The 24,593-nt window shown below is 34.8% G+C and overlaps 2 protein-coding genes across 3 annotated transcripts; one reads left to right on the top strand and one right to left on the bottom strand.

Annotated features, from left to right (window-relative positions):
- LOC110024896 (pectin acetylesterase 5-like) lies at nt 1–14,855 on the bottom strand. 2 transcript variants are annotated; one of them, XM_020725087.1, is made up of 13 exons: nt 14,815–14,855; nt 14,003–14,275; nt 13,820–13,902; nt 13,227–13,353; nt 6,924–7,003; nt 6,706–6,795; nt 4,745–4,869; nt 4,537–4,597; nt 4,391–4,444; nt 4,195–4,272; nt 4,000–4,105; nt 3,765–3,910; nt 1–377 (listed from the first exon to the last, which is right to left on the bottom strand). In XM_020725087.1, exons 2-13 carry the CDS (start codon nt 14,232–14,234, stop codon nt 270–272), a joined length of 1,290 nt encoding a protein of 429 aa, XP_020580746.1. In that variant the 5' UTR covers nt 14,235–14,275; nt 14,815–14,855; the 3' UTR covers nt 1–269. The 2 variants fall into 2 exon arrangements, with proteins under 2 accessions (XP_020580746.1, XP_020580747.1); XM_020725088.1 differs by lacking the exons at nt 14,003–14,275; nt 14,815–14,855 and having other exon boundaries at nt 7–377; nt 13,227–13,359; nt 13,820–13,883.
- Nucleotides 14,856–16,973: 2,118 nt separating this feature from the next.
- Nucleotides 16,974–23,371, top strand: LOC110024867. The gene is made up of 4 exons (XM_020725045.1): nt 16,974–17,007; nt 17,304–17,374; nt 17,935–19,567; nt 22,742–23,371. Exons 2-4 carry the CDS (start codon nt 17,318–17,320, stop codon nt 23,266–23,268), a joined length of 2,217 nt encoding a protein of 738 aa, XP_020580704.1. The 5' UTR covers nt 16,974–17,007; nt 17,304–17,317; the 3' UTR covers nt 23,269–23,371.
- Nucleotides 23,372–24,593: the final 1,222 nt, after the last annotated feature.

Below are 24,593 nucleotides of genomic sequence, written 5' to 3'. Positions count from 1 at the left end.
TAATACAATGTTTTAATAACTTAGCAACATTCTGATACAACCAAAATATCATAATAAGCCACATTCTGAATTACATAAAACTTAATAATCTGCAAACTTCATTCAATTGATGGAGATTAGAATGAGCTCAGAATGAAATTAAATGAACATGAAACAATAATAACCACTAGAGCTCTAAAAATCAGCTAAATATTTCTTTATTAATGCAGAAGAAAATAAGAAAGAGTAGCATATGTGCATAAAGTTTTCAACCTTCAGCAATACTCACCTCAGATGAATTCCATGTTAAAGCAAGTTGGATTGCAAGGATATGGGCAATCAATTTCCTTCACTTGTCGTCTTTCAAAATACCAGTCTCCGACTGCCTCAGCGATCGTCTGATTAGCCAAAAAGGAGGAAGATTTACATACATACCATTCAATTCCTACGTATTTACATACCTAATACCCAAACTCTATTTTTACATACATGTCACTTGCCGATGCATGAAAAGGTGTATGATACGATTTGACACGATTTTTCACAGATATTAGATAAGAAGGTGGTGACACCTATAATGTTCTATGGGGTTGAATGTTGTCCTTTAAAAGAGAAGCATAATACTAAGTTAAGTGTTGGTGAGATGAGAATGATTAGGTGGATGAGTGGCTTTACACTTAGAGATAAAATGCGAAATGAATATATCCGTGATAGGGTCGGTGTAGCTCCTGTGACGGACAAATCTAGAGAAATTCGTCTTAGATTGTTTGGTCACATTAAGCGTCGACCATCTGATGATCCGATTAGGAGAGTAGATGTTTTAGATTCAACTTATGTTAAGAAAGACAGGGTTAGAACTAGAAAGACTTGGGCTTATTGTATATAAAATGATCTTGATTTATTAGAACTAAATGAAAATATGACACTAAATAGGATGCAACGGAAAAAAAAAGATTCATGTAGCCGGCCCCAAGTAGTGGGATTAAGGCTTTGTTGTAGTTGTTGTTGTATTAGAGCAAACACGTATTTTTTTATAAGAACATCAAACATTCAACATGAATATAAAGATAAGTATCTACAATTCGAGAGTAAGAAGATCTCTCCCAATTCCTATAATTCGAGTGGTAGGAATCCCTCCCAAACCCTAAACCTAAGACTCACAACAACAATCTCATGCATAACCCTAATCCTAAATATATTAGCCCTATTTATACTAAACAATACTAAATGACAAATAAAGACTAAATTGCTCTTAAGCCAATAAAGACTAAAATGCCTTTAGGCACAGAAAAGACTAATTTGCCATTAGGGACCGACGTAATAATATTCCCCTTCCAAAAAGTCACATTGCTCTCAATGTCGGAGAAAAGAAAACTATTTCTAAATCACGTAGTGTGACTCCCGCTCATAAACTAGCTTGTCTAGTTCTCGCCGTCAACACGGGCACACTCGTCATAACCATCTTTAATTTCTCAGAAGTTCGGGTGGACACTTGTCCTCACTGGAAGTTATGCTTCAATTCTGTCCACGACAACACAATCAAATTATAACCCAACACAAACTTCCAGTAGTATCCTGCAAGTCCAATAAACCTTTGTAACCCCTTCTAAGCCTTTGGTGGTGGCCCCTCCAACCTATTTGCTATGTTCGATGGATCTACTATGTTATGATGGTGCCTAACCCAAGGGAAATTTAGTCTTTCAATATTATTATTGTCAAGTATAAATAGACTTATTATGTTTAGGGGGTTAGGCTTGTGCATGAGATTGTTATTGGGAGTCATAGATTTAGGGCTTTGAAGAGATTTCATATCTCTAAAATTGTAAAAATTTGGAGAGATCACCTAACTCTCAAATTATAGGTGTTTATTTTATATTTGTGTTAAATTGTTTGTTGATTATGCAATAAAATATTATTTGCCCTAATTTTTATATAGAAAATCGTGTAAATTTCTGCCTCAGATCATATCAAATCAGTGTCAAAACTAAAGAATTTGGGAACTGGACCGACGAAAGAGAGGATCAATTGACTTGACAAAAGCTAAAGCAAATCACATTCAACAATTTCAGCTCATAGAAAGATATGATTGTTCGATCCGATGTAGATGACGGGGCTTGGGATAGTTGGGATCGGCATACAAAAACCCAAAACCCCCACTTTTTCCTTCTTTCTGCTCCTTCCCCACGAAGCAGCCGCAACTAGAGCTAGCTTGGAAGGCAGCGATTGGGAAGTGACATTCAGAGACCTGAAACTACATGATTTGCCTTCCTCCCGCGCCGTCTTCACATGTAGTCGTGATCAGAGCTAGCTGGGAAAGATCCGATGTGAAGGATCGCTGCTTAATGAAACTCAAAACTCGTGCCTTTCTCCACCACCTGTTCTGTCCCACAATAGATCCAAAACCTTTCGATATAGTCGTAGTTGAGTTATCTGAAAAACAGAAGCGATCGAGTATGGAAGGCTGCAACGGGATCGGGCATGCCCTAATTGTGATCCTAGAAGTCAACAACTAGAGCCAGGATCGAGTGTGTCCTAGTGACATAACATGAAGTAATGATGGCCAAGAGAACGGAGAACTTATAGAAGAAATTGGAGAAAGAAATGGGAAAACTTAAATCCATGATAGAGTAAAGGTTTTCCACTACTGACAATCGATTCAAGAGCATGTAGGAGATGCTGAGGAAGCTTAATGAGATGCAATGAGGACTCGTTGGTGGTTCAATTTGCAAATCCTACCAAAGCGTTGACTGAAGATACATTGGCTAAATCGAAAGAGAAAGAGACCGGACGAGAGGAATAAGAGGAAACATCGACCATCATGAATCTCTTCTTAGGACTCCAATGAGGGGTGAATTAGAGATTTCCGATGGAGGCAATTAGACCAAAACATGAAAAAAGATTATGCAAGAGGTTGGAGCAAGAAGAAGAAAGGAGAGAAACAAGGAAGGGATATGGCTATGATCGAAAAAGGGAGTTTTAACCTCGATACATGGGGGAAACAGTGGAGGGGGAGACAGTTAGGGTGGAGATGTTAGAGTTAGGAAGTTGAAGATGTCGATGGTTAAGTGGGAAGACACATGGGTGGGTATATCGGGCTGAGTGATATTTCGTGATCAATGAGCTAGATGGGGAGGAGAAACTCATGGCGGCAAGGTTATGTTTGGAGGGGAAAGCCCTAGGCTGGTTTTAGTAGAGTGAGGCTAGATACTCGATCAATTCAACGGAGGAGTTTAAGGATTGTTTGTTAGAACATTTCTGAGTCATTTGGGAAGTATCAGGGTGTGTCGGACAAGTGTCAGTGTCCAATACATGTCCAATTCGGGTACGACACATTTTTAGTCGGTGCTACATAGCCTAGTAGATGAAGCTCCCACTAAAAAACTAGGAGGACCTGATGCAAATAATCTTACCTCTACTATTTTAAGAAATTATTTTTGTAGCTTGAACTCATGATCTCAGGCCACCATGAAACTAAATTAACAATTGTTCCAAGCATGCCTGTGTTGAAGGTACAATGCAAGTTAAGAAAATGAAAACCTCTTCGCCTTTTAGATTTGCTCATATGGACATTTTCATCTTCTAAATTCAACAAGGATAACCGTTTCCATATTAAACACATCACATCATTAACTTTATCCCAATTATGTGGGGTTAACTTTATGAATGAGGCTGCATTCGATATCTAAATGAGCATCTTAATCACGATATTCCATGCACCAGTTTTCATAAATTGACAAAAATTGATAGCTAATGATAAGGCAGCAAGAATGAAGATATCTATCTACCTTATTACTTATTCTTGGAGAAGCAGAAGAGTGCCACGTGATATTACTCATCGTCTGGCAATGTACAAAGCATGAATTGATAAATATGCCCCCCTTGCTATGTCGCTGGAATTTGCTCAAAGAATCAAGCAAACTCTTCCTAAAATCTGCAGAAACGTAGACGTCCTCGGATTCCAAAGTTGATAAATCACGCAAAGATAGCTCTTGAATTATATGCATGCTCTAAGATTAGTACCTTGCAAGATTTCAATCTGATTGGAATTACAATAGCGAATATTCAACCTGCATCTTCTCCAATGTCCCCCAGGATCAGATTCTGGCGGTACCAAAATATGTTGAATCTGGAAAGGCAAAAAATGGTTATCAAGAGTCTGCATTCCAGGAATTAGGCATCACAGATAAAAGGTAAAATCAATTATAAGAACCTTACCTGCCAAAAATCATAAGCTGGGTTGAGAATAAAAAGAGGCGTATTTATTCTTTTGATAAGCTCGTGAGGAAAGAAGCACTGAAACGTAAACATAGGAGCCAAATATGAGAATTTTGAGCACCATAATCAACAAAAGAGAATAATTCATCAATTAGCTAATAAAAGTTTAACAAGCAAAGAATATAGAAGGTTATGCCTGGGGCGGTTTCATTGCGGTGACACAATCATTAGGCAAACTTTTTGTTACGCCCTGAGAAAAAAAACTTGCATGAAGGGAATAAGCAAGAAGGAAAATTGATTGTTAATAGACCTCAGATCCTAACATAAAAAAAGTGAACAAACCTGGAGATGGACAACTTCATTAAAAAAGGATCGGATGGTTTCTTTTCCAGATATGTCTTTTCTGGAAAAAAAACCAAGAAGCCAAAAAACAGAACGTTCAAATCAAAATAACCTCAATTCTAAAGATAAATGAGAACAAACATTAACGATGGCAACAAGAGATGGTAAAAATAAGAAAATAAATGAATTAGCTAATATAAAACCTTACTCATCAAGGAAAAAGCCAGCATCTGCAAGACATTTGACCATGGTATCCTTAGGTAAACGGCTGCGGAAATTATCACAATGTATGAAGGTAGCAAGACCACCAGCAGAACAACCAGTAAGAAAAGCCTGTAAACTGTAAAAATGCATTAGGCTTCCCTTAGGATAACAATTTTTACTATTTTTACGGAAGAAAAAGTAGATTATAAAAACCAAGCGTATAATTGGAACGTTACCATCCAAGAAGTTGCAAAATCGTCATAGAAATTAGCAGACCAAGATGTGGTTAGCTTCTTCTCACCACTAATATTTCTAAAAACAAAGACATTGTAGCCAAATAAAATGTGGCAGCAGACTGTAAATTAAAGCAGCAAAAAAGCTGCCCCAAATGCACCGAAAGAAATTAACACTTTGTCCCTCGTTTTATCAAAATTTTGCCTTTATGAAAGCTGATTTTAGCAAAGTAAAAGATTGTGACAGAAATTGCAACTTCTAAAAAATTCTGACAGCATAGGAAGTAAATCATAAGTTGCTCTAAACGAAACATTAATATTAGGAACAAATAACAAGAGAAATTGCTGACATGTATCTTAGTTAAAAAAGATGTTGATAACAGAATTGAGTGGAAAAAAATATGAATATTCAGAAGCAAATGTGGTAAAAGTAGAAAGAAAGAGTGTAAAGTGCTGAAGTGCTTATAATAAAGGATGGTAAAAGCACCTGAAATTGAGATAATGGAAAAAAAAAAAAAAACTTCAATAGTTTGATTATATACAACAAAGGTTTGGAGATGTACCAATACATAGGGGCACTCAAAAAAGTTTGTCGTTCGCAAAAAATTTGTGTTCAGCTCGCTAAGTAGCTCGTGTTCGATTAGTTCGTTAAGCAAACGGCTGAACACGAATGAATTTTTTTAGATGGATTTATGAGCAAGCCGAACACAAACAAACATTTGTTCGATCGTGTTCAACTCATTTTGGCTCGAATTAATTAAATAATAAATATATAATATCTGCAAGTTCAAATTATCATATATTTGACATGATATCAAAGATTTGATTTATATAAATGTAAAAAAGAAAATTTAGATGTTAGATATGTAAACACATAAGAATTAGGCGGTATATGTGTAAATGCCCCCCAAATTTAAAAAAAAGAAAACTTTAGTTGTTAGATGTGTAAACACATAAGAATTGGGCGGCGTGTATGTAAATGCCCCTCATATTTCTACAGTAATTCCCCATATATATGCATTGATGATAGGTGTATGTAAATGCTCCTAAAATTCTTACCCTAGCCCGACAAAACTCTGCATTAGGTTTAGTCCCACATCAAAACATCCGAGAGGAATGTGACTTTCAATCCATTATTAATGTAAAAATGAAGCTGAAAAAATATAAAATTTCAGCTTCATGCCGATCGGGTAAAATAGAGCTTATTATATTATTTGTTCCTTTGAAAATATTAAAAAATAAGAATAATATTTGAATTTTAATTCGAGCTGAACACGAACCAAACACAAACAGACTATTCACGAGCTATTTTGAACACGAACCAAACACAAAAAATAAAAAAAATTGCATGAGTTGAACACAAGCAAGCCTTGGGATCGCTTAAGCTGAGCAACAATATTTGATTAAAAGCTCGTGAATAGTCTAATGCAGACTTTTAAAGGTGCAACTGTGAAGCAACAATATTTGATTAAAAGCTAGATGGGCGTAGTTCTAAGAAACAGTTTTAAAATTTTAATTGGGTAAATAGTTCTAAGATAAACAGTTTAGGTAGATGACTTGAGCATTAATAGTTTAAGTAAAGGCTATCATGAATCTACAACTTGAGGGGGAAAAAAATCAACATAGGCATAAGTCAGTATAAGAAATTGACTGCTTTCTTTCCAATAAGATCTTTAAATACCAGAATTTTTATGTGGTTACTTGAACTCAAGCATCATTAAAAAAGATTGACCTGCTTTGCCTTTACAAGTCCCTCAGACAGGAGTTGATCAATAATTGCTTCCCAGATACGTTGACCCCTGAAGTACAGTTTCAATCCACTCTACACAGCAAAAAGAACATCATACAAATGAAAGATGTGCTTGGATTCCAACATGTTGTTAAATTCTGAAAGAAAAAGTTCACTAGGGAGGGATCCATGATCCGTAAGTTAACTCATATGGTAAGAACCTGATCTTCACTCTCAACATTCCCAGCTAAAGATGCACCATCACAGTACCGCACCTTAACTTTGTTCCAGTTAAAAAAATCTGAAAGAACAAAAAATAAATATAATTATTAGTACACTGGAAGGAAAAGACACCCAATGAAATGCGACAATTGACCAGGAGAAAGAGAGAAGGATAGGGAGATTGATAGTGTGCACAGTACCAAAGAAATCCTTTATAATCAACACAAAAAAAGGTTTGGCAAGGGACCCAAACATGTAAATGATGAAGGACGGGCAAAGATGTAGGCTTTATAATAAAACGTAGGATATTATGCAAGAACAAAACAAAAGAAAATCGCAATTCTCTGGTTACTCATTTATAATTTTAGAAGAAACTGTCACTTTAAATGGATGGACTATGGACAGTTAAAAAAGCAATGTAACAATCATTCAAAATCTGAAATTCATCAAGAAAATAGCAGCAAACAATCAGCATAGCAACTAATCAAGTTCACGGTTCAGGAAAAAAACCCAACACATATCATACATAACAAAATTCAATCACAATACAAAACAATAGCTAAACAATTTTAAAAAATAAGAATAAAGATAGAAATCACAGCAGAGGAAAGAACAAACCTCATGCCAGTGCAATTAGTCTCCGCTCAAAAGTAGTAATAAGCTAATTACTTTGTGGTAATGATTCAGAACTCCATAAGTTTTGATTAAAATTAATGGTTGAATTGATAACATGGAGCGACGAGTCAGAACTAATAGAATATTAAAAAGCTAAAGAACAACTCCCATTCATCCATTGGTAGAAGAGCCAACAATATGGGCATGTTTTTACATTTGAAAAGAACAGGAAATCAAACTAAGAAACAATACACATGAATTGCATTCCCAATGAACACAGAATTTCAGATTTGTACCAGTAAACTTATTAATCAGTAATAATGACAAATAACGCCAGAACCTAAGGTCCTAAATGTAAAATAAATACTGAGAAAGAACTAGAAGATGAACAAAAGAGAATGATCATAAATCACGTATTTTCTAAAATTAAGTATCTTCCAATTTGTTTGTACTTAAATCTCTGCAATGACATTAAAGGATATATAATTAAACATGAGATTATAATTAAATTGAATTTCATGCACAACAATGTTCTTCATACGAGATTAGGTATCATGGTATCATGATTAGTATGACGACTACCCCTTTTTTATCATCTTTGCCCAATCATATCAAGTAGATCCAGCCACAAGATTACTGCAGCACAAGCTCAAGTGTAATGACCACTTATCTAGCTCAAGAGTAGTTACCTAAAGTTCTCTTCAACGCGCAATCAATCAACCTTAAGCTCCTTTATTACCAGTGTTAATGAAAGTAGTGTTTCCCCTTTTAGGCCTTTATCTGGTCTACTTAGATTTTAGAGATCCTACTACATATAGATACAAATAGTCCAATGAAAACAAACATTCCTATAAACATTTAAAATATTTCATTTCTAGATAGAAGAATCCGTTTCAAGCATAATAAGCGGAATTTTACAATGTAAATTTTTATTCATTTTTGTGGTTGTTGATGCATGACAAGTTACTAAAGCAAATTTTCACGGTAAAGTTTGGCCTGATGAGTTAATTCTACTCCTACGACAACAATTCATTAGCTCATCCAAAGCTACTTAGCTAATCTGACACGACAGTTCATAACAGTTTTTTTTTCTTACTACTTTGTTATTCCATCTCCATCCATGAGAGATTGAAAATCTGGTTCAAATGTAAAGACAAAAAAAAGTATTTGGTGTAACAAGGCCTACATAAGTATTTGGTGTATTACTTTCTACTGTTTTAATTTAAAAAATTGGTTTGAAATTAAAAGAATTTTCCATAAAAAAAAAAATTGTTCCAAAAATTTTCCTTTGCTTGAGTAGCGTTAAACTTATCTAGTTCTAGGTTGAACCGACTGCAATACAAAGTTTTTGAAAATTTGAAACTTACTATTTAGGAATTGCCTCAGGATAATCCTATTCCCATTTACATTACCATCGAAAGAGTAATATGCAATTGGAGATGCTGTTAATTCAATTCACTTCTTAGTTGGCAATCCATGAACTGACTTTCAAGAGGACAGAGAGTAAACAAGAAGGGCAAGCACCTGTTTCAAGGCTCTCCAGCAAACATCAGAATTCATAAAAGCTAAGATTGTGAAAATATCAATCATGATTGACTAGTTCTTTTTCCCTTTTCTTCGGCTATCATATTTTCATAGTCTAACTCTTTTGCTTAGAAAAACATTATTGTGCGGCGATTGTTTCTAAGAAATGCCCTTCATTCTGAAATTTTGCTTTTGACAAAAATAATATGAAAATTTAAAGGATCTTGCAATTTGATGGTAAAAAAGTAAAAACAGCGATTTGGCAAAATGGGAGAGTATAAGAAAATAATTTCATTTTTGGTTCTATTTTTCAAATTACGATTGAATATCACTTCCAAAAATGTATATTTCTTATCCGAATATTAAGGGAAAAAAAAGTAGGGATGGGAATTATATGCTATTGATAAGGGATTCAATTTGACTGAATCTCATGTGATGGCCAATTAATTGAACCAATAAGATAGATATTTGGGTTATGTGACTTAAATATCATCCCGTAGACTTACCTAATAGAATTTGATATTAGTATGTCAAGTACATGATGACTTAAAATTAATAGATATTTAATGACTATTGAGACATCTCTAAACAATCATATTGATTAGCACAAATCTCAACGCATATTTAAACAAGAAGCTTCAAAATAAAATTTGTAAATGTCCACACTCCAATTTATAATCAAATGAAGTGTCTCAATGAGACAAACCAAATGACATAAACAATTACCTGATCTAAATCCAAGTGAGCCCAAATAAAGCATTTAAAGCATAAAGAGAAGCTTTGAAATATACTTTGGAAGACTAAATAATCTCAAAATATGACAAATTTATAATCAAACTGAGCGCCTCAACTATATAAATCTAATGTCCCTAAGATTGCTTAATTCTGACGCCATTAAGGTATTCAAATACTCATAAAACTACATAAATCAAGGAAATCGTTATGGGTCATTTCATAGAGTGGTCTGAATTCATGTAATATTTATAAAAGATGTCACTCCTAAAATCCATAAATAAACTGCAACTCTCTTCATGTAGGGGATCTGTACCAAGATAAGAAAACTAAAAAGAGCTTCAAGTTTTTAAGGATTCTCGAGTTCCACCACCACCAGACCACTATCGCAGGCAGCCACAGCCGTTGGACCACCATAATCCGATCGACACCTAACCACCCCTGTCGAGCTAGAATGCTGACATTGGGCCACTGTCGCTTGCTGTTGTCACCGTTAGTCCACAGTCGTCAGACAATCGCCGCCGCAGTCAAGCGGGCATCACCGTACCACCGACGTCGTGTTAGAACACCATTGTTGGGCTGCCACCGCCATTGAACCAACTAAATTTGACCAACATCACAAGAATGTTGTGGTCATAAGACCACAGTGACCCAACCAACAGGGAGCAACCTCTACCACAGTCACACTACTGTTGTCGGGCCCTTGTCGCCGCCGTCAAGAGATCACTACCGGACCACTGCCTTTATCTCCCGGTCGCAGCCACTGCCGCCGTGCTTGACCACCTTTGTTAGGTCATCGCCATCACCCGATCGACATTGCCTCTTGGCCACCAATGCTGTCACGGTACATCGCCAATGTTGAACTATCGTTGTCCGCCAAATGGCGCTTTTGTCGTGAGCGTCGCCTGGTCGCTGCTACCGTCAAAGTCATTTGGTTGCCGCCACAGTCAGACCACTGTTGCCCAACCGACGTCGATGAACCCCCGCCATAGTCATCAAATTGTTATCATCAAACAAAAGTCCTGTCGTTGCCACTAGAGTCATTGTCATATCACCATCTCTCAATTACTGTCGTTGTAAGTATATTGTTATTTAGCTAATGCATCTAAACCACAGTTGTTATCGCTGAACCTTTATTGCCCCGTGGATGCCGTAACTCCCGTTTTTGTTGCCAGACCACTATAGTCTTCCCTGACTCACTATCTCCTGGCGCCAATTATCGTCAGACCACCTTCACCTATCAGTCACCGAAATAAAGTCACAACGCTGACATAGTTCTCGACATCACCATTGTTCAACCATTGTCGTAGTTGCCTTCAAATCACCGGTGTCCGACTAATGTAGTTGCACCGTTAGACCTTCATTGTATAATCGTCATCATCAATCATATCAACATTCTCTGGCTATCGCTACTAATGTTGGAGCAGTGTTAACTAGCAGCTATTGTCATCAGTGGCAATGAATCCAGATTGCCATTACATAACCCCTGTCGTCGGTATTCTATCATCGCTAATGGGTCACTGCCACTTCCCAATATTTTCTCACATTCTTGTAATAATATTTTCTACTATTCAAGGACAGATAAAATTTTATAACATACATCTGAATAGTGAAACTATTTCAATTAGATTAGGATCGTGATTTTTTCTCTTCCAGGTATTCCATATAAAAATCTCCGGTGTACCCTCTATGAACTTTTTTTTTATCTGTACAAGTGTTGAATTTATGTGCAATGCTAAGACGTTAATATATTACTCTATCAAAGTAAATTCTTCGACACACAATAACTACATTATTGGAATTTAAAATTTAATTGCAGCTTAAGATGACTATATTGTTGGGATAGATGTTTGATTGGTGCTAATTTACTGTTTGAATTTGTGTTGCAGATCTTTTATTTTTATGAATTTTTTACTACTTAATAGGGAAAATGTTTGTTTATTAATTTCTATATATTTCTTTGTTTTTTTGGTATTTTGTGTATGATAGAATACATTGACCCATAAAAAAGTGGATATGGATGATCGGTTTCAATTACTAGTTAAGCTCAAAGACAAAATTGGATAGCTGTACTATTAAGTGGATATAGGATGGAGTATGCATCATTGGAGTAGTTACCCTGTACATTGCCATATATAAGAAATAGTATACAATAGTGCAATATTAAGAATCCCTCGCTAAAATAGCAATTATAGGAAACAATAATTAAGACGCTCTTAAACATAAATAAAAAATAAGTATTTGGTCAAACAAAAATAAAATATAAAGTTTCAATATATATGAAGCCTAAATTTCCTAAAATAATATGAAAAATATGTGACGAGCCCAAGAAAGAATAAAAAGATGGAGGACAATATACAAGACTAAAAAAAGAGCCTTTATAGTCCATATGAGACATAGACACTAGGGAAGTTCATGTGGTATCAAACACATATCACTTGGGCATGCCCAACATGCTCTGTTGGACAAAGATATTTCAATTTTAAACTCAGCCCACTAATAACATCTATCTACCCAATTCATACTAAACATATATTATTGAATAAGGGTATGGCCCTGTGTGTGTGGTCTGTAATCATGTTAAATGATATAAAACTTGAAAGTATTTGGATTAGATTCTTGTTGAACAATGGACCAAAAAAAATGATTGACGTATGACTTGCATGGGAGGTACAAGTCAACTCGACCCAAAATAACAAACCAACCCAATCTATCCATAATCCTCTACTCATGGATGATCTGCCCACCCACCGGTTAAATTATAGCTAATTATCGCCCAAACCTCATCCAATCATACCTTATAAACTCAAAACCAAATCCATCTAAGATTTAACACCAAAAAGGTCTTGCATATCGCTCAATTGGACTAACGATTTATACTAGTTTGGTTAAGTGTGTTTGCTTCTTTATTAAATTTTGGTCTAAGAACTTGATTTTTTTTTTTTTAATTAAATTGGTCAATTTCAAGTAAAATACATTGTCAAATCCTTAATTCAACAACGTTTCATGTAACTACATTTTTTACATTTAAAAATAATTTCTTATAATCTTGTACCCCTCCATCATGGCAAAAGATGCTTCTAGAACACATTTGGCACAAGCAATTTCACTCAAACCAATTTGCATATCCAATTACTCTTAAATAGATTCTCACCTTCTTGCTCCCCCCCTTCATCACTTTCTCAAATTGCACTCTTAAGAATTGGAATCACACATAAATTGATAAAAATTTCCTACCCATGTACTGTTTATTTATTTTATGGATAGAAAAATTTTAGCGAACATTTCTATTCACATTGTATATCATACAATACATTATCATGACTTTCCTGGTTTCCATGTATTTTTCCATGTTTGTATTGGTGCTTCATAGATGATGGAAAAAAAAAACACCAATAAAAAAAAAAATTATGGCAGCAGAAAGAACTTACCTGGATTTTGGGATGGGTAAGGGCTCAATATGCCAACAAAATGCATTGCTTCCATGTAAATTGATGAACCCAACGGTGTCTGTCCACGTGAAGCGCATGATTCTGCATCATTACACCAGCCTCCACCCTAAAGCTTGTGAAGCACAACTAAATTAAGCATGGGATCCATGAAAAGCTATAGTAAAATACTGGATTATTTATTCTTTAAGTAAACTGCTACAAATCAAATACATTTTCTGCTTAAGCTGAAAACATTCACTGCACGTTAGGAACTATCGTCTCAATGTGATAATATGCAAGTCTACCGGCAATAAACGGGAAAATAAGCTGCACGGTTCAAAATAAAAAGCTATTTAGTTCAAAAGATATCATGCAATAACCGTCTGCAGCCAATGAATCCGATTTCGAACTATCATGAAACAGAAAGAATGAGAAAATTAACCTAAACAATCAAGAAAAAAGATCTTAAAGATCTAAAAAACGCTGGGTAATTTCCTTACATCAATTCCTCCTATGCTTCCATAAAATTCCATTGTTAGAAAAAACTTGGTCCAATGACGCAATACAGCATGAGAGCGATATTCGATGAGTACCTCTAGGTGAAGGAGCCATTTATCAGATCCCGATCCTTGACCTCTCAGGAGATGATACCCAGGCAGACTCCCATCCAAGCAAACTTCGATTGATCACCGAATTTGGACAATGAAATGTCTCAAAAAAAATTTTCCAAAAGAAAAGCTAAAATTGCAACTAATACAGAAAGATAGGATCCTTACGGGCACCCCTAGCCTTGGCATTTCTCAGCAAAGTAAGATCAACAAGGGGAGGGTCCAGGTTTCTAAGAAATGGGTATTGTAAACCCGGTCCTTCCCCTCCCCTTCCTCCATCCTCCCAAGAGCGGAGAGTCAAAACGACGACGAGGATGACAAGCGCGCATCCTCCGGCCACCGTGGCCCGATCGCTTCCCCAGCACCGGCGAAACCAAAGGCGAGTTCGCTGAATCGCCATTGAAAGAATTGCTAGCGTTCCAGCCAGTCCCCCAGTGGAACCTATGGAAGAAATATTACATCAGTAGTACACATGTAAAAATAACGTGCGTAGCCAATCAAAACACGCCACGACATCTCGTGCGGTAGAGTAAAAAAACGGCGCAGTAACACGGGGAATATTCTCTTCTGTGTTATTCATGTGTTATTGCGCGTTATTCATGTGTTATTGCGTGTTATTCATGTGTTATTGATGTGTTATTGTGTTATTATAACACCAAGAATATTTTCAGGATACAATAACACATGAATAACACACAATAACACAAGATTATCACGGGAGAGACAATTCCCCGGGTGGCCCGGGGCGCATTCAGTCATGTGTTATTGTATCTTGGGAATATTCCTGGTGTTATAATAACACAATAACACATGAATAACACATGAATAACACACAATAACACATGAATAACACAGGGAGGAATATTCTCCGTGTTACTGCGCCGTTTTTTTTCTGCGTCGCGCGGGATATCGTGGCGTGATTTCATTGGGTACGCACGTTCCTCTACGTGCGTAGTACTGATGTAATATTTTTTCGGAACCTATGGCTTGAATTCCTCCAAAACATCACTCAATTTTGTCAACGGAATGAAAAGAAAAATAAGAGTAGGTGGACAGGGTTTTTAATATTAGAGGCATTTATATACATACCACCCAATTGTTGTGTATTTATATGAGAAAATTTTGTGTAAGTAAGATTTACGTAGAGTTGTATACGTCAGTAGGTTACAATGAGATTATTGAGGAGTTATATTTGTGTTATACCCTCTATAAACTTTCTGTAAACTACTTGTAACCTATCTGTAAGTTACAAATATATTAAAATAAAAACGCAGTATAGGTAGATTACAAGGGGTATAACGCTGTTATAATCTCCTTCCTATTTTAGTTTTGCATTTATATCAGCCAAATCTTTCCTTATTACAATTTACACGAACATCAACATCTCAGCTTGGGATAATTACATACATAACATTCAAAGCATTGATATTTACGAAACTAACATCTATAGATTGCCGTTATTATTATTGTTTGTTTATTTTGAGATACTTACATGAATAATTAAATATTATTTATTTCTTAAACTAATATCTATATTAATTTTTTAAACTATAAAATCAAAGTATTGGTGAGTTGGTATTAAAGATTTAAATATTCGAAAAAAAAAGTTTTTGTTTTCATGTTATATAATTATTATTTTTATGTATATCTAGCCTTTAAACTTTCATATTTATGTATATGACACTCAAATATTTATTATAACATTTAGAAAATGACTTAAAAAAAGCTCATTGTTAGCGAATAGCTTGTGTTTGGCTGTTAGCACATGTTCAATTTGTTCATTAAGCAAACAAGTCAAATACGAATAATTTTTTTTAGCTCAATTTATAAATGAGCTAACACAAACAAAAGTTTGTTTGTTCGTGTTTGGCTCAGTTAGCTCGAAATAACTAAATAATTAAATAATAATTGTTATTTATATCATTTTTATATTAATTTTTTATGCTATGTTTAAATAAAATGCATATAAGAGATTTATAAATGCAAAAAAAAAAAAAAATATGTTAGATATGTAAATGGATATATGTAAATGGATATGAATTGGTTGGTATGTATTTTAATGCTTTTATGAAAAAAAAAACAAGCCTAATCCCAATCCCATCTTACTGTAGGGCTGTCAGAAAAACTCATTGTTCGCGAATAGCTTATGTTCGGCTCGTTAAACAACTCTTGCTCGAATCTTTCGTTACCAAATTAAGTTTTAACGAGCCGAACACGAACAAGCCTTGGACTCCCTCAAGCTCAACCTAATCTCAATCCCATCTTACTGTAGGGCTGTCAGAAAAAGCTCATTGTTCGCGAATAGTTTATGTTATGCTCGTTAAACAACTCTTGCTCGAATCTTTCATTACCAAATTAAGTTTTAACGAGCCGAACACGACCAAACCTTAGACTCCCTCAAGCTCAGCCTAATCCCAATCCCATCTTACTGTAGGGTTGTCAGAAAAAGCTCATTGTTCGCGAATAACTTATGTTCGGCTCGTTGAACAACTCATGCTCGAATCTTTCGTTAACAAATTAAGTAACAAGCCTTACACTCCCTCAAGCTCAGCTCTTTTACTCCCTTAATAAAGTATGTCACTGCTGATAAATAAAAGAAGCAAAATAAATTTTTATTATAAATATAAATACCAAAACAGGTAGATATAATTCGAATATTTATCCACACACCATTCAAACCTATGTATTTATATATCTAACAACTTTTTTATTATTATTATTTACATATGTATGAAAAATTGTAATTCATTTTTCTTCAACATAAAATGTTAATATTTTATTTATGTGATATTAAAGCCGTGTGGTATAAAATGTAAAAAATAAAGTTATAGGTAGTAGATGAGGATCCTACTCGGACTCAACTTCAGAAGATTCTACTGAAACGCAGTAATTTTCTTGTTGAAGGCGGAGGAATGAGAGAGCGGAGAGAGGGAAAGTGGTATTTTGCCGTCTTCGGTCGATGGCTAATCGGCCCTCTGAATTATTTTGACGATGCAAATAAATTGCTCTTTGTAAACCTAATTCGATTTCTCGTCTTCAGGGTGGAGCCAGTCGCCTAAGCTTCGCGGCAACTTCTCTTTTTCTTCCGCTTTTGGACTGAGGATATATGATCTTAACATACAATTGTATTCTTGATTGAATTTATATTCTTGTTAAATATCTTATAGTTCTTGGTAAACGCTTTTTTTTCTTTTTTGTTTGGATTTATGATACTCTTTGAGGTGTTTTACAGCAATACAATCGGATTTTTTTTTTCAAATAACAAAAAACTTATTAGAAGATGATTTCTCTTTATTTGTATGAGAATCAACTTCTGGAAGATTGAAGATATGAATTACTGTTAGGGGTTTGCAAGCAGATGTCTTAGTGGTCTGTTGTCTTCATCTAATCATCCCCTTCTATCGTAAACTTGTGATTTTAATTGTTCTTTAAAGGCATTTTTGAATATAAAACTTATTTCATGGTGCAGGGACTGATATTACAATGTCAGATGAAATTGGAGAAGATGGCAACCCTATTGATCAAGGAGCAGACATCACAGTACGCCCGCTGCTAATCTCTTAGTGCTTGATTTAGTTCATTAATTTCTTAACTATTCAGCTTAATTATTATATTCTATAAATCCTTGAGTGCAAAGCTAATGTCAATTCTTGATCCATGTCATTTCTTTATTCAAACTTCTTTGAAATTAATCCTGGTATCAATAATTTGCATACTCGAAGGCTGATTAGTGTCATGCTTCCTTTATTACATATTACTGCTTCATTATCATAGTTTTTGCATGTGGATGCCAGTCATTTGTAACTAAAGAGATCTAATTGGGTATCCCAACTATCAGGCGTAGAATTAGCTTCTCTTTTGATTGAGTGCATAACCCAAAAGAAACCAGGAAATAGATATTTTTTTTCCTTCAGTTTAGGGCAGATAAAATTATTGATAGATGAGATGGAAACACTTTTTAAAAATAACTGACTATATTTTTAAAATACACAAAACCTTATAGTTAAGGGATATATATATATATATATATATATATTCCAGTTCATGCCAGATTAAATGGTAACAACTATCATTCTAGTTTTGTTTTAATCTTGTATCAGATAAAAGATAAAGCCGTTAATATCATGAATAGAGGTACTGGCACCAATTGGATGTTCAGTCTCATGGGTAAAAAGCTATGGAAGAGAAAAAAACACAAAGGAAAAATCTCCCCTTCATCATCTCAGATGATGCGAACTATTTCAATCCATCATTTGGAATGCAATGATTTTGTTTCTCAAAGTGAAGTTGGTGAGACGTCGGCTTCCGGTAGTGAGAGTTCAAAAAATGCTCTCAGTTCTGATTCATTGGCAATGAGTGAATGTGAATCGCAGGCACATAAAGGAACTCTTGAATCTGCAGAAGGAAAGCCTGCTTATGAAGAGAGATTAATGGCTCCCGCTAAAGTTAGAATATTAACAAAGTCTGCTTCATTTCCTGGATCAGAGTTCTCTGGAAGTGCTGCTGGTATATTTTTACCAAGCTATAGAAGGATGAAGAGTGTTTCCATTGTTACTCAGGAGGCAAAAAATGGATCTGTTGGCGCATTCATTAACATTGCAGGGGGTGGATCTGACCCGGATGCTTTACCTGGTTCTCATGATTTGATGAAACAAAGAGAAGCTAGAACTGTTTTAAATCGACTGAGAAACCTCAAGGAGAGGATAAAGGATGTAATAATGGAGAACAGGAAGGAGAAAAAGAGGATCTCTAGGGACGGGATTCTGCATAAGGTTCCGTTTGGCCGTAAGCTACTGGAAGATATGAGACATGAAAAGATAGACCTCTGGAATGATTCTGCTTCTGAAAGATGTGATAGAGGTAGTGAAGGAAGTAACTTCAGTAATGCTCCTGGTGGTTCTTATAGCAAATTTGCACAGAAGAGTTTTCAGCATTCTTGTTCGCTTAATGAATCTTTAGACAGATATTCTAAGTTGTTAGAGACCATTTCACTTAAAGAAAAGGAGGAAGTTTCTGAGAGTTCTAAATTAATCCAAAAAGATGGCGGTTTGCTCGAAGGTAAGCTTCCAAAGAGTTTTGGAAGGATGATCTCTAGTTCGGTGTTCAGGTCGTTTTCTTTTAGCAATGCTATTCAAACTGAAGCATATCTGGAGTCATCAAAAATTCTAGCAGCAGAACCTTTTGGAAGTATGATGAACAGAATTGTAAGGTCAAAATCGAACCGAGAAGACAATGTTTTGCAGCAAGAAATGCTTCCAAAGAACTTTGGAAGAATTTTGTCTAGTCCTTTGTTGATGTCATATTCTTTCAGCAAGGCTGTACAAAGTGAACACCATCTTGAATCATCACAAATTCCAACACCAAATGCCAATGCAATCATTTCACCTATTTTAGAAAGAAATGATAGTGAACATGAAATGGTTGTGGATCCAGATTCGCTTTTTAGTGCAGACAAAACCATAAGATCAAATGAATTTGTTACTTCTACTGTAGAAAACATCTCTGAGAAAATAGAAAGTCAAGTAAATCAAGTTTCGGTGGATGACTCTCGATACATTGAGCTATCTCTCTTACCAGAAGCTGTAGAAGAGGAAGCTGACTTAGTCAATAGACATGAAGCTCAAACAGAAGCTGAATCTGATATCAAGATTGAAAAACCAAGTTTTATCTCATCTCTGGACCCGAATATGGTTGAAGGTTCTGCTAGTTCAGTTAAATATTTACTCCGAGAAGGTGTGCTATTTTATTTGTCCATATTATTACTTATTTTAATTGCACCTCCCCATATTTTTTATCTTATATGCCATATGGCTACTTCCGATCAGCGTAATAGAACTTTACTATCCAATTGTTTCACTAATTACCTAATTTGGCAATCATGGACAACAACAAAAGCATTAGATGTTGAGGCTTTTGGCTTAAAAAAAAAAAGTAAATCCAACAATTGAAATACTTGTTAAATTAGGTGACCAATGCGTTAAATAGTTGTCTGTGACACAAAATTTACCTAAATTGATCTCTTCTTTTTTGAGTAAATGTGATATTTTTCCCCTTAAATATTTTGTTGGATGTTTTAATGCTTCAATTATTTTTTATTAATTTTAAAATATAATAAAATGAAAAATATAAAAAAATGACATCCCTAAAGTGGATGAATGCCCTTTGCATCTTCTACGTCCAAGTTGGTTGGAGTTTAAATTTCACGTTCTGCACGATCATTTATAGGGAAAATATTTGCATACGTAAGACGTACGCAGCGTTGCATACGTCGGAGGTTATTCAGAGGGTACAAGCGGATTATATCCGCTTTATACCCTCCTGTAAACTCCCTGTAACTATCAGAACTACAAAAGTGCAAAACTTATTTGTAGGTTATAGGTAGATTACAAGGAGGTTAAAGGGGGGTATAACACGGATAACCCCCTTATACCCTCCCCCTTATACCCTCTGAATAACCTCCCGACGTACGCAGCTCTGCGTCGTCTTATGCATGCTAATATTTTCCCATTTATAGACTAATTTGTCATTGTCGATATCATCTAAAACTCGTTCGGGAAAATACTGTGCATCTAAAATGATTATAAAATCAGGGTTTGTTGGTGCTCTTTCTACCCAATGGCACGATCTCTCCATTCTGAAAGTCTTCTTAGATTGTTCTGTCGCAGAAAACAGGGGCCTTGAGCGGTGCATATAGATGCTTGCTCTTTATCCGTAAGAAGGATGGTCTTAGGGAATTTAATTGTCGGGTCTGGTTTTTTAACATGGAAATTTGAACAAACCATGCTATTGGGAACCATTGCCTTCAGATGCTTTACACCTTTTAATTATGGTTTGTAATGCGATGCTCTCATTATTCTTGTTAAATATTCGATTAACTAACAAAATAATATAAGAACTCAAAATTTACAAAATGATATTTGATTAATTGACAAGAAAAATGAACTCACAACCTTTAAAACGTGTGATGCCCTTTAAATTAAAGAAATTTGAACACCTAAAAAGTTAGACATCTATGTTTTAACATTTGAAATTTCATTAGAAACTCCAAATTTAAGCATGCTCGTATGATAGTTCTTGGGATGGGTGGTTTTCCTGATGGGACCCAATTGTGAGAATTAAATCTAATACCTGCTAGTTTAGAGTTCAAAATATTATAACTAGTATTTAAGCATTATACCAACTAAAAGATGAGAACAAAGTATCATACAGGATAAAATGCAATGCAATGACAATGACCTCTTAAACTCTTATTGCTACTTGTTAGGATTCACCCCTTGAACCTGTAAGAGCTACCTCTAGAATCCTATTTTTTTTATAATTTATTCTAAATTATGGATATTGAACATTAAGGCGTCTTTTGGTGTGATAAATGAAATTTTATAAAAATTTCATGTTAAGTAAGTTTGTTGGAGAGCATTTTTGCTATGATTGGCCCCTGGGAAGCTATACCAATATCACAAAATTGTGAGGCAATTAGACCAAAGCAGAACATATATTGATGGTTAAAAGTTTGGGCTATCAAAAAAATTAATGTTGAGGGATATATATATATATATATTATCTAATTATCTACTAGAGATTTCATCTAGAGATTTCATATTATCAAATATTATGAAATGACATTTAGGCTTGAATCCCCAACATTCGAGTTGAACTTCGAAAATCTCTCAAATTGTTTGCTTCGATTTGCATGCCTTAACCAATTAAATAAGCTCTTAGTTGAGCCTTATTTTTAATGAGTGCAGGAATCTGTCACTATCTCTTCCTCAAGCTCTCTCCAAAATTCTTTCACATTCATGCCGTCTATATCCTGAACTTTTGACCAATTAAATTAATTTTTTTTGTGAGGAGTTCGTAGTTGAAAAGTACAACTAAAGGAGATGGATGATGGGTGGTATGTATTACTTGAGAAGGATAATGAACATTCGATGGGCATTCATTATTTGCTCCTTCATCGAACAAAACTGGCTTTGAGTTCAATATTTGAACTCTTTCGTTATGGTTGCTTGGTGCTTATGGAAATGCTTGTGTTGAGATATGGAGAAACTCTCTCTAATGCCAATTTTATGTACTCTAAAAAAATAGAATTAAAATCTGATAGGAAAAAAAAAAATCATTAATATGAAAGAAAATTATATGAGATATGTCGGAATTCACTTACCCAAAATTATGAAGACGCGCTCACAATTACAATGAGTCAGTCACTCACATAAATAAAAGGAAACCCCCTCTCTCGTTATTGAGCTTTCTCAAATATTCCCTTTTTTTTCCTTGTTCTTAATAACATCGAGTCAATTAAATCTGTTTGTTGGTGGGAGAATAGTTGGTGATTGAAGGATAAAACTAAATAACCTAAAATTGTAGGCATTAAGTGGTGATTGGAAAGAACAGTAACCATCCAATGAATACTTCATCACGATATAAATGCTTAAACCATGCATGAACTATTTTGTGTCCCTTTTGTTTACTCTTAGAATACTAACTTTTTTTTTTCCAGTGGTGGCTAACAAAGACCTAATGGAATGAAGATGGCAATCTTCTGAGAGAAAAGTGCTTTATTGGTGTTTAATTGACTATGGGGGTTTAATTTAAGTGAAATACACCTTTTCAAGCATATGCAAGGTGGCATATATGTAAAAATTGAAGTTTAGCTGTTAGATTTGTAAATCCAAAGGAATTGAGTGGTATGTATGTAAATCGTCCAACTAGTTATGATCAATCTCTTCTCTCTCAACTAACTCCTCTCCATCCATATGCAGTTCAAAAATGAAAATAAATTACTCCAGAAAAAAAAAAAAAAAACTTGAATGCCATCGGGATTTCGGCTATGTTTTTTGCAATTTCCATGTTTCTCTCAAGTTTTTCAATAGCTCTCAGTACTGATTAATCAACTATGCTCCTCAACAGGTTCAGAACTGCAACCAATACCTACTGATGAGCAACATCTATTCTCCGATGCACAGAACAAAATTTACGTAGACCCCAAATATGATTCTTTGTTTGAATTTGTGAGGTTCGTTCTGAGTCAGTCTGAGAATGAAGCACCTGGCTCATCTTACGAATTTGGGACGAAAACGAACATGCCTTTCGAACCGAAACTCTTATATGATTTGATTAAGGAGGTGTTACTGGAAATTTATGAGCACTCCACTGCTCCAAATCCTTGGCTTCTTCATTTTCATTCTAAAATCAGAGCAATGCCTGTAGGAATTTATCTGGTAAAGGATGTTTGGAGTGAAATTCAGTGGCATCTGTGTGCGCCACAGGGGTTAGATGCCACGCTTGATGACCTTATGGCTCATGATTTTGCTAAAAACGATGGGTGGATGAATCTGTACCGTGAAGCTGAGTGCTTTGCTTTGCAGCTGGAGTATCTGATATTGGATGATTTGCTTGATGAAGCAGTTGTGGATTCTGATGAGTTCAGCTTTTGAAGGTATTGATCCTTTATTCATTTGTGTTACATACAACAATTCTTATGCATTTACATATCAAACAAAAATAGTCATATATTTACATTTATACATTCAAATTTTTAACATCACATCAAAAATATCATAAATGCTTTCTTTTTTAAAGTGAAATTTTTCTTTTCATGCAGAAGGTTATGATGCTAAAGTGTTAGAAGTGTAAATATCAAACTTTGGGTGTTGGAAATGTAAATACATAAGAATTGTGTGGTATGTAGTATCTAAATGCCCCTTATTATTATTATTATTATTATTATTATTATCTTCTTTTTTTCTTTTTTGTATGTATATCGATCTCATCCTCATTTGGAATTCCACCTGTATTGTGTGGTAGTATTAGCATTAAATAATGATGTAAAGGTGTCTGTCTTGCATTTTGGTGATATTGTAAATTTTGATTTGATAAGTTTTGGATGTTTTGACATGATTGATGTTAAAATTCGTTAAATTTTAGTTTGTTTGAGAAATAATATCAAATTTCAAGATTAGAGAGAGGTTTAATTCTCTTGAATCCTATTTGTTTCAGGGTTTATTAAATGTAAAAAAATAATAATAAATAAAAAGAAATAAATAAACTTGTTGGATTTGTGTGATTTTTAAAAAAAAAATTGCTACGATTTTTAAAATAAAATACACATTTTATGTGGAGTTTATGAGACTATGGGATTGTTAGATATATATCCTATCAATAAATTTCCATCACCTGTCCTGAATCTTGAGGTGTGACATGAATTTTGAGGTAAGTTTTTTATCAATGAACGTTCAAATTTTAATTAAAAATTATTCAAAATTTTAATTTCGGTAAACTTATAGTCAAACTGACCGATTTGATGAGATAAGTCTAAGGATACTAAAGTTAGTCAAATCAAACAGTTAAATTACATGTAAAGTCTTTCAGTGTATAATTGAAATGTCAGAAGAATTTTAAATATGACAAGCTTATAGTCAAATTGAGTGTCTTGACAAGATAAATCTAATAGACCCAAAATCTCTAAAGTCTAACATCATTCAAACATTTAAAGGCCTACTGAATGACATCCAATCGAGAGAACCTCTTCGCGCGGTCCAATGGAGTGGTGCAAATTATAAAGAGTCCTACCCCCTTCTTGAGTGGAGACCTCATGCCAAAAGGTGACTGAGGTTCAAAGAAGAGTTGAAGTATAATATTGCTTCTACACTGATGATCCGACGAACAACTTTGGCTGTTGTTGATACTAACTGTTATTTTGACCCCCAATTAATGAACTAAGGTAAAAGGGCAATTTTGTAATGTGGCACCGCCACCTACC

The sequence above is a fragment of the Phalaenopsis equestris genome, unplaced genomic scaffold, assembly GCF_001263595.1.
Source record: "Phalaenopsis equestris unplaced genomic scaffold, ASM126359v1 Scaffold000277, whole genome shotgun sequence".
In the NCBI taxonomy this organism is placed as follows: domain Eukaryota; kingdom Viridiplantae; phylum Streptophyta; class Magnoliopsida; order Asparagales; family Orchidaceae; genus Phalaenopsis; species Phalaenopsis equestris.
Note: the sequence above shows the minus strand (reverse complement) of the source record. Positions and strands in the feature narration are given on the sequence as shown.

What these genes read in the sequence shown, in the direction of transcription:
- LOC110024896 (XM_020725087.1), bottom strand. Translation starts at nt 14,234, where the DNA reads ATGGCGATTCAGCGAACTCGCCTTTGGTTTCGCCGGTGCTGGGGAAGC. An exon ending in TTACCCATCCCAAAATCCAG is followed by an intron (nt 7,004 to 13,226) that starts GTAAGTTCTTTC and finishes TTGTTCTTTCAG; the next exon opens with ATTTTTTTAACTGGAACAAA. An exon ending in GCTGGCTTTTTCCTTGATGA is followed by an intron (nt 4,598 to 4,744) that starts GTAAGGTTTTAT and finishes TTTTTTTTCCAG; the next exon opens with AAAAGACATATCTGGAAAAG.
- LOC110024867 (XM_020725045.1), top strand. Translation starts at nt 17,318, where the DNA reads ATGTCAGATGAAATTGGAGAAGATGGCAACCCTATTGATCAAGGAGCA. An exon ending in ATCAAGGAGCAGACATCACA is followed by an intron (nt 17,375 to 17,934) that starts GTACGCCCGCTG and finishes ATCTTGTATCAG; the next exon opens with ATAAAAGATAAAGCCGTTAA. An exon ending in TAAATATTTACTCCGAGAAG is followed by an intron (nt 19,568 to 22,741) that starts GTGTGCTATTTT and finishes GCTCCTCAACAG; the next exon opens with GTTCAGAACTGCAACCAATA.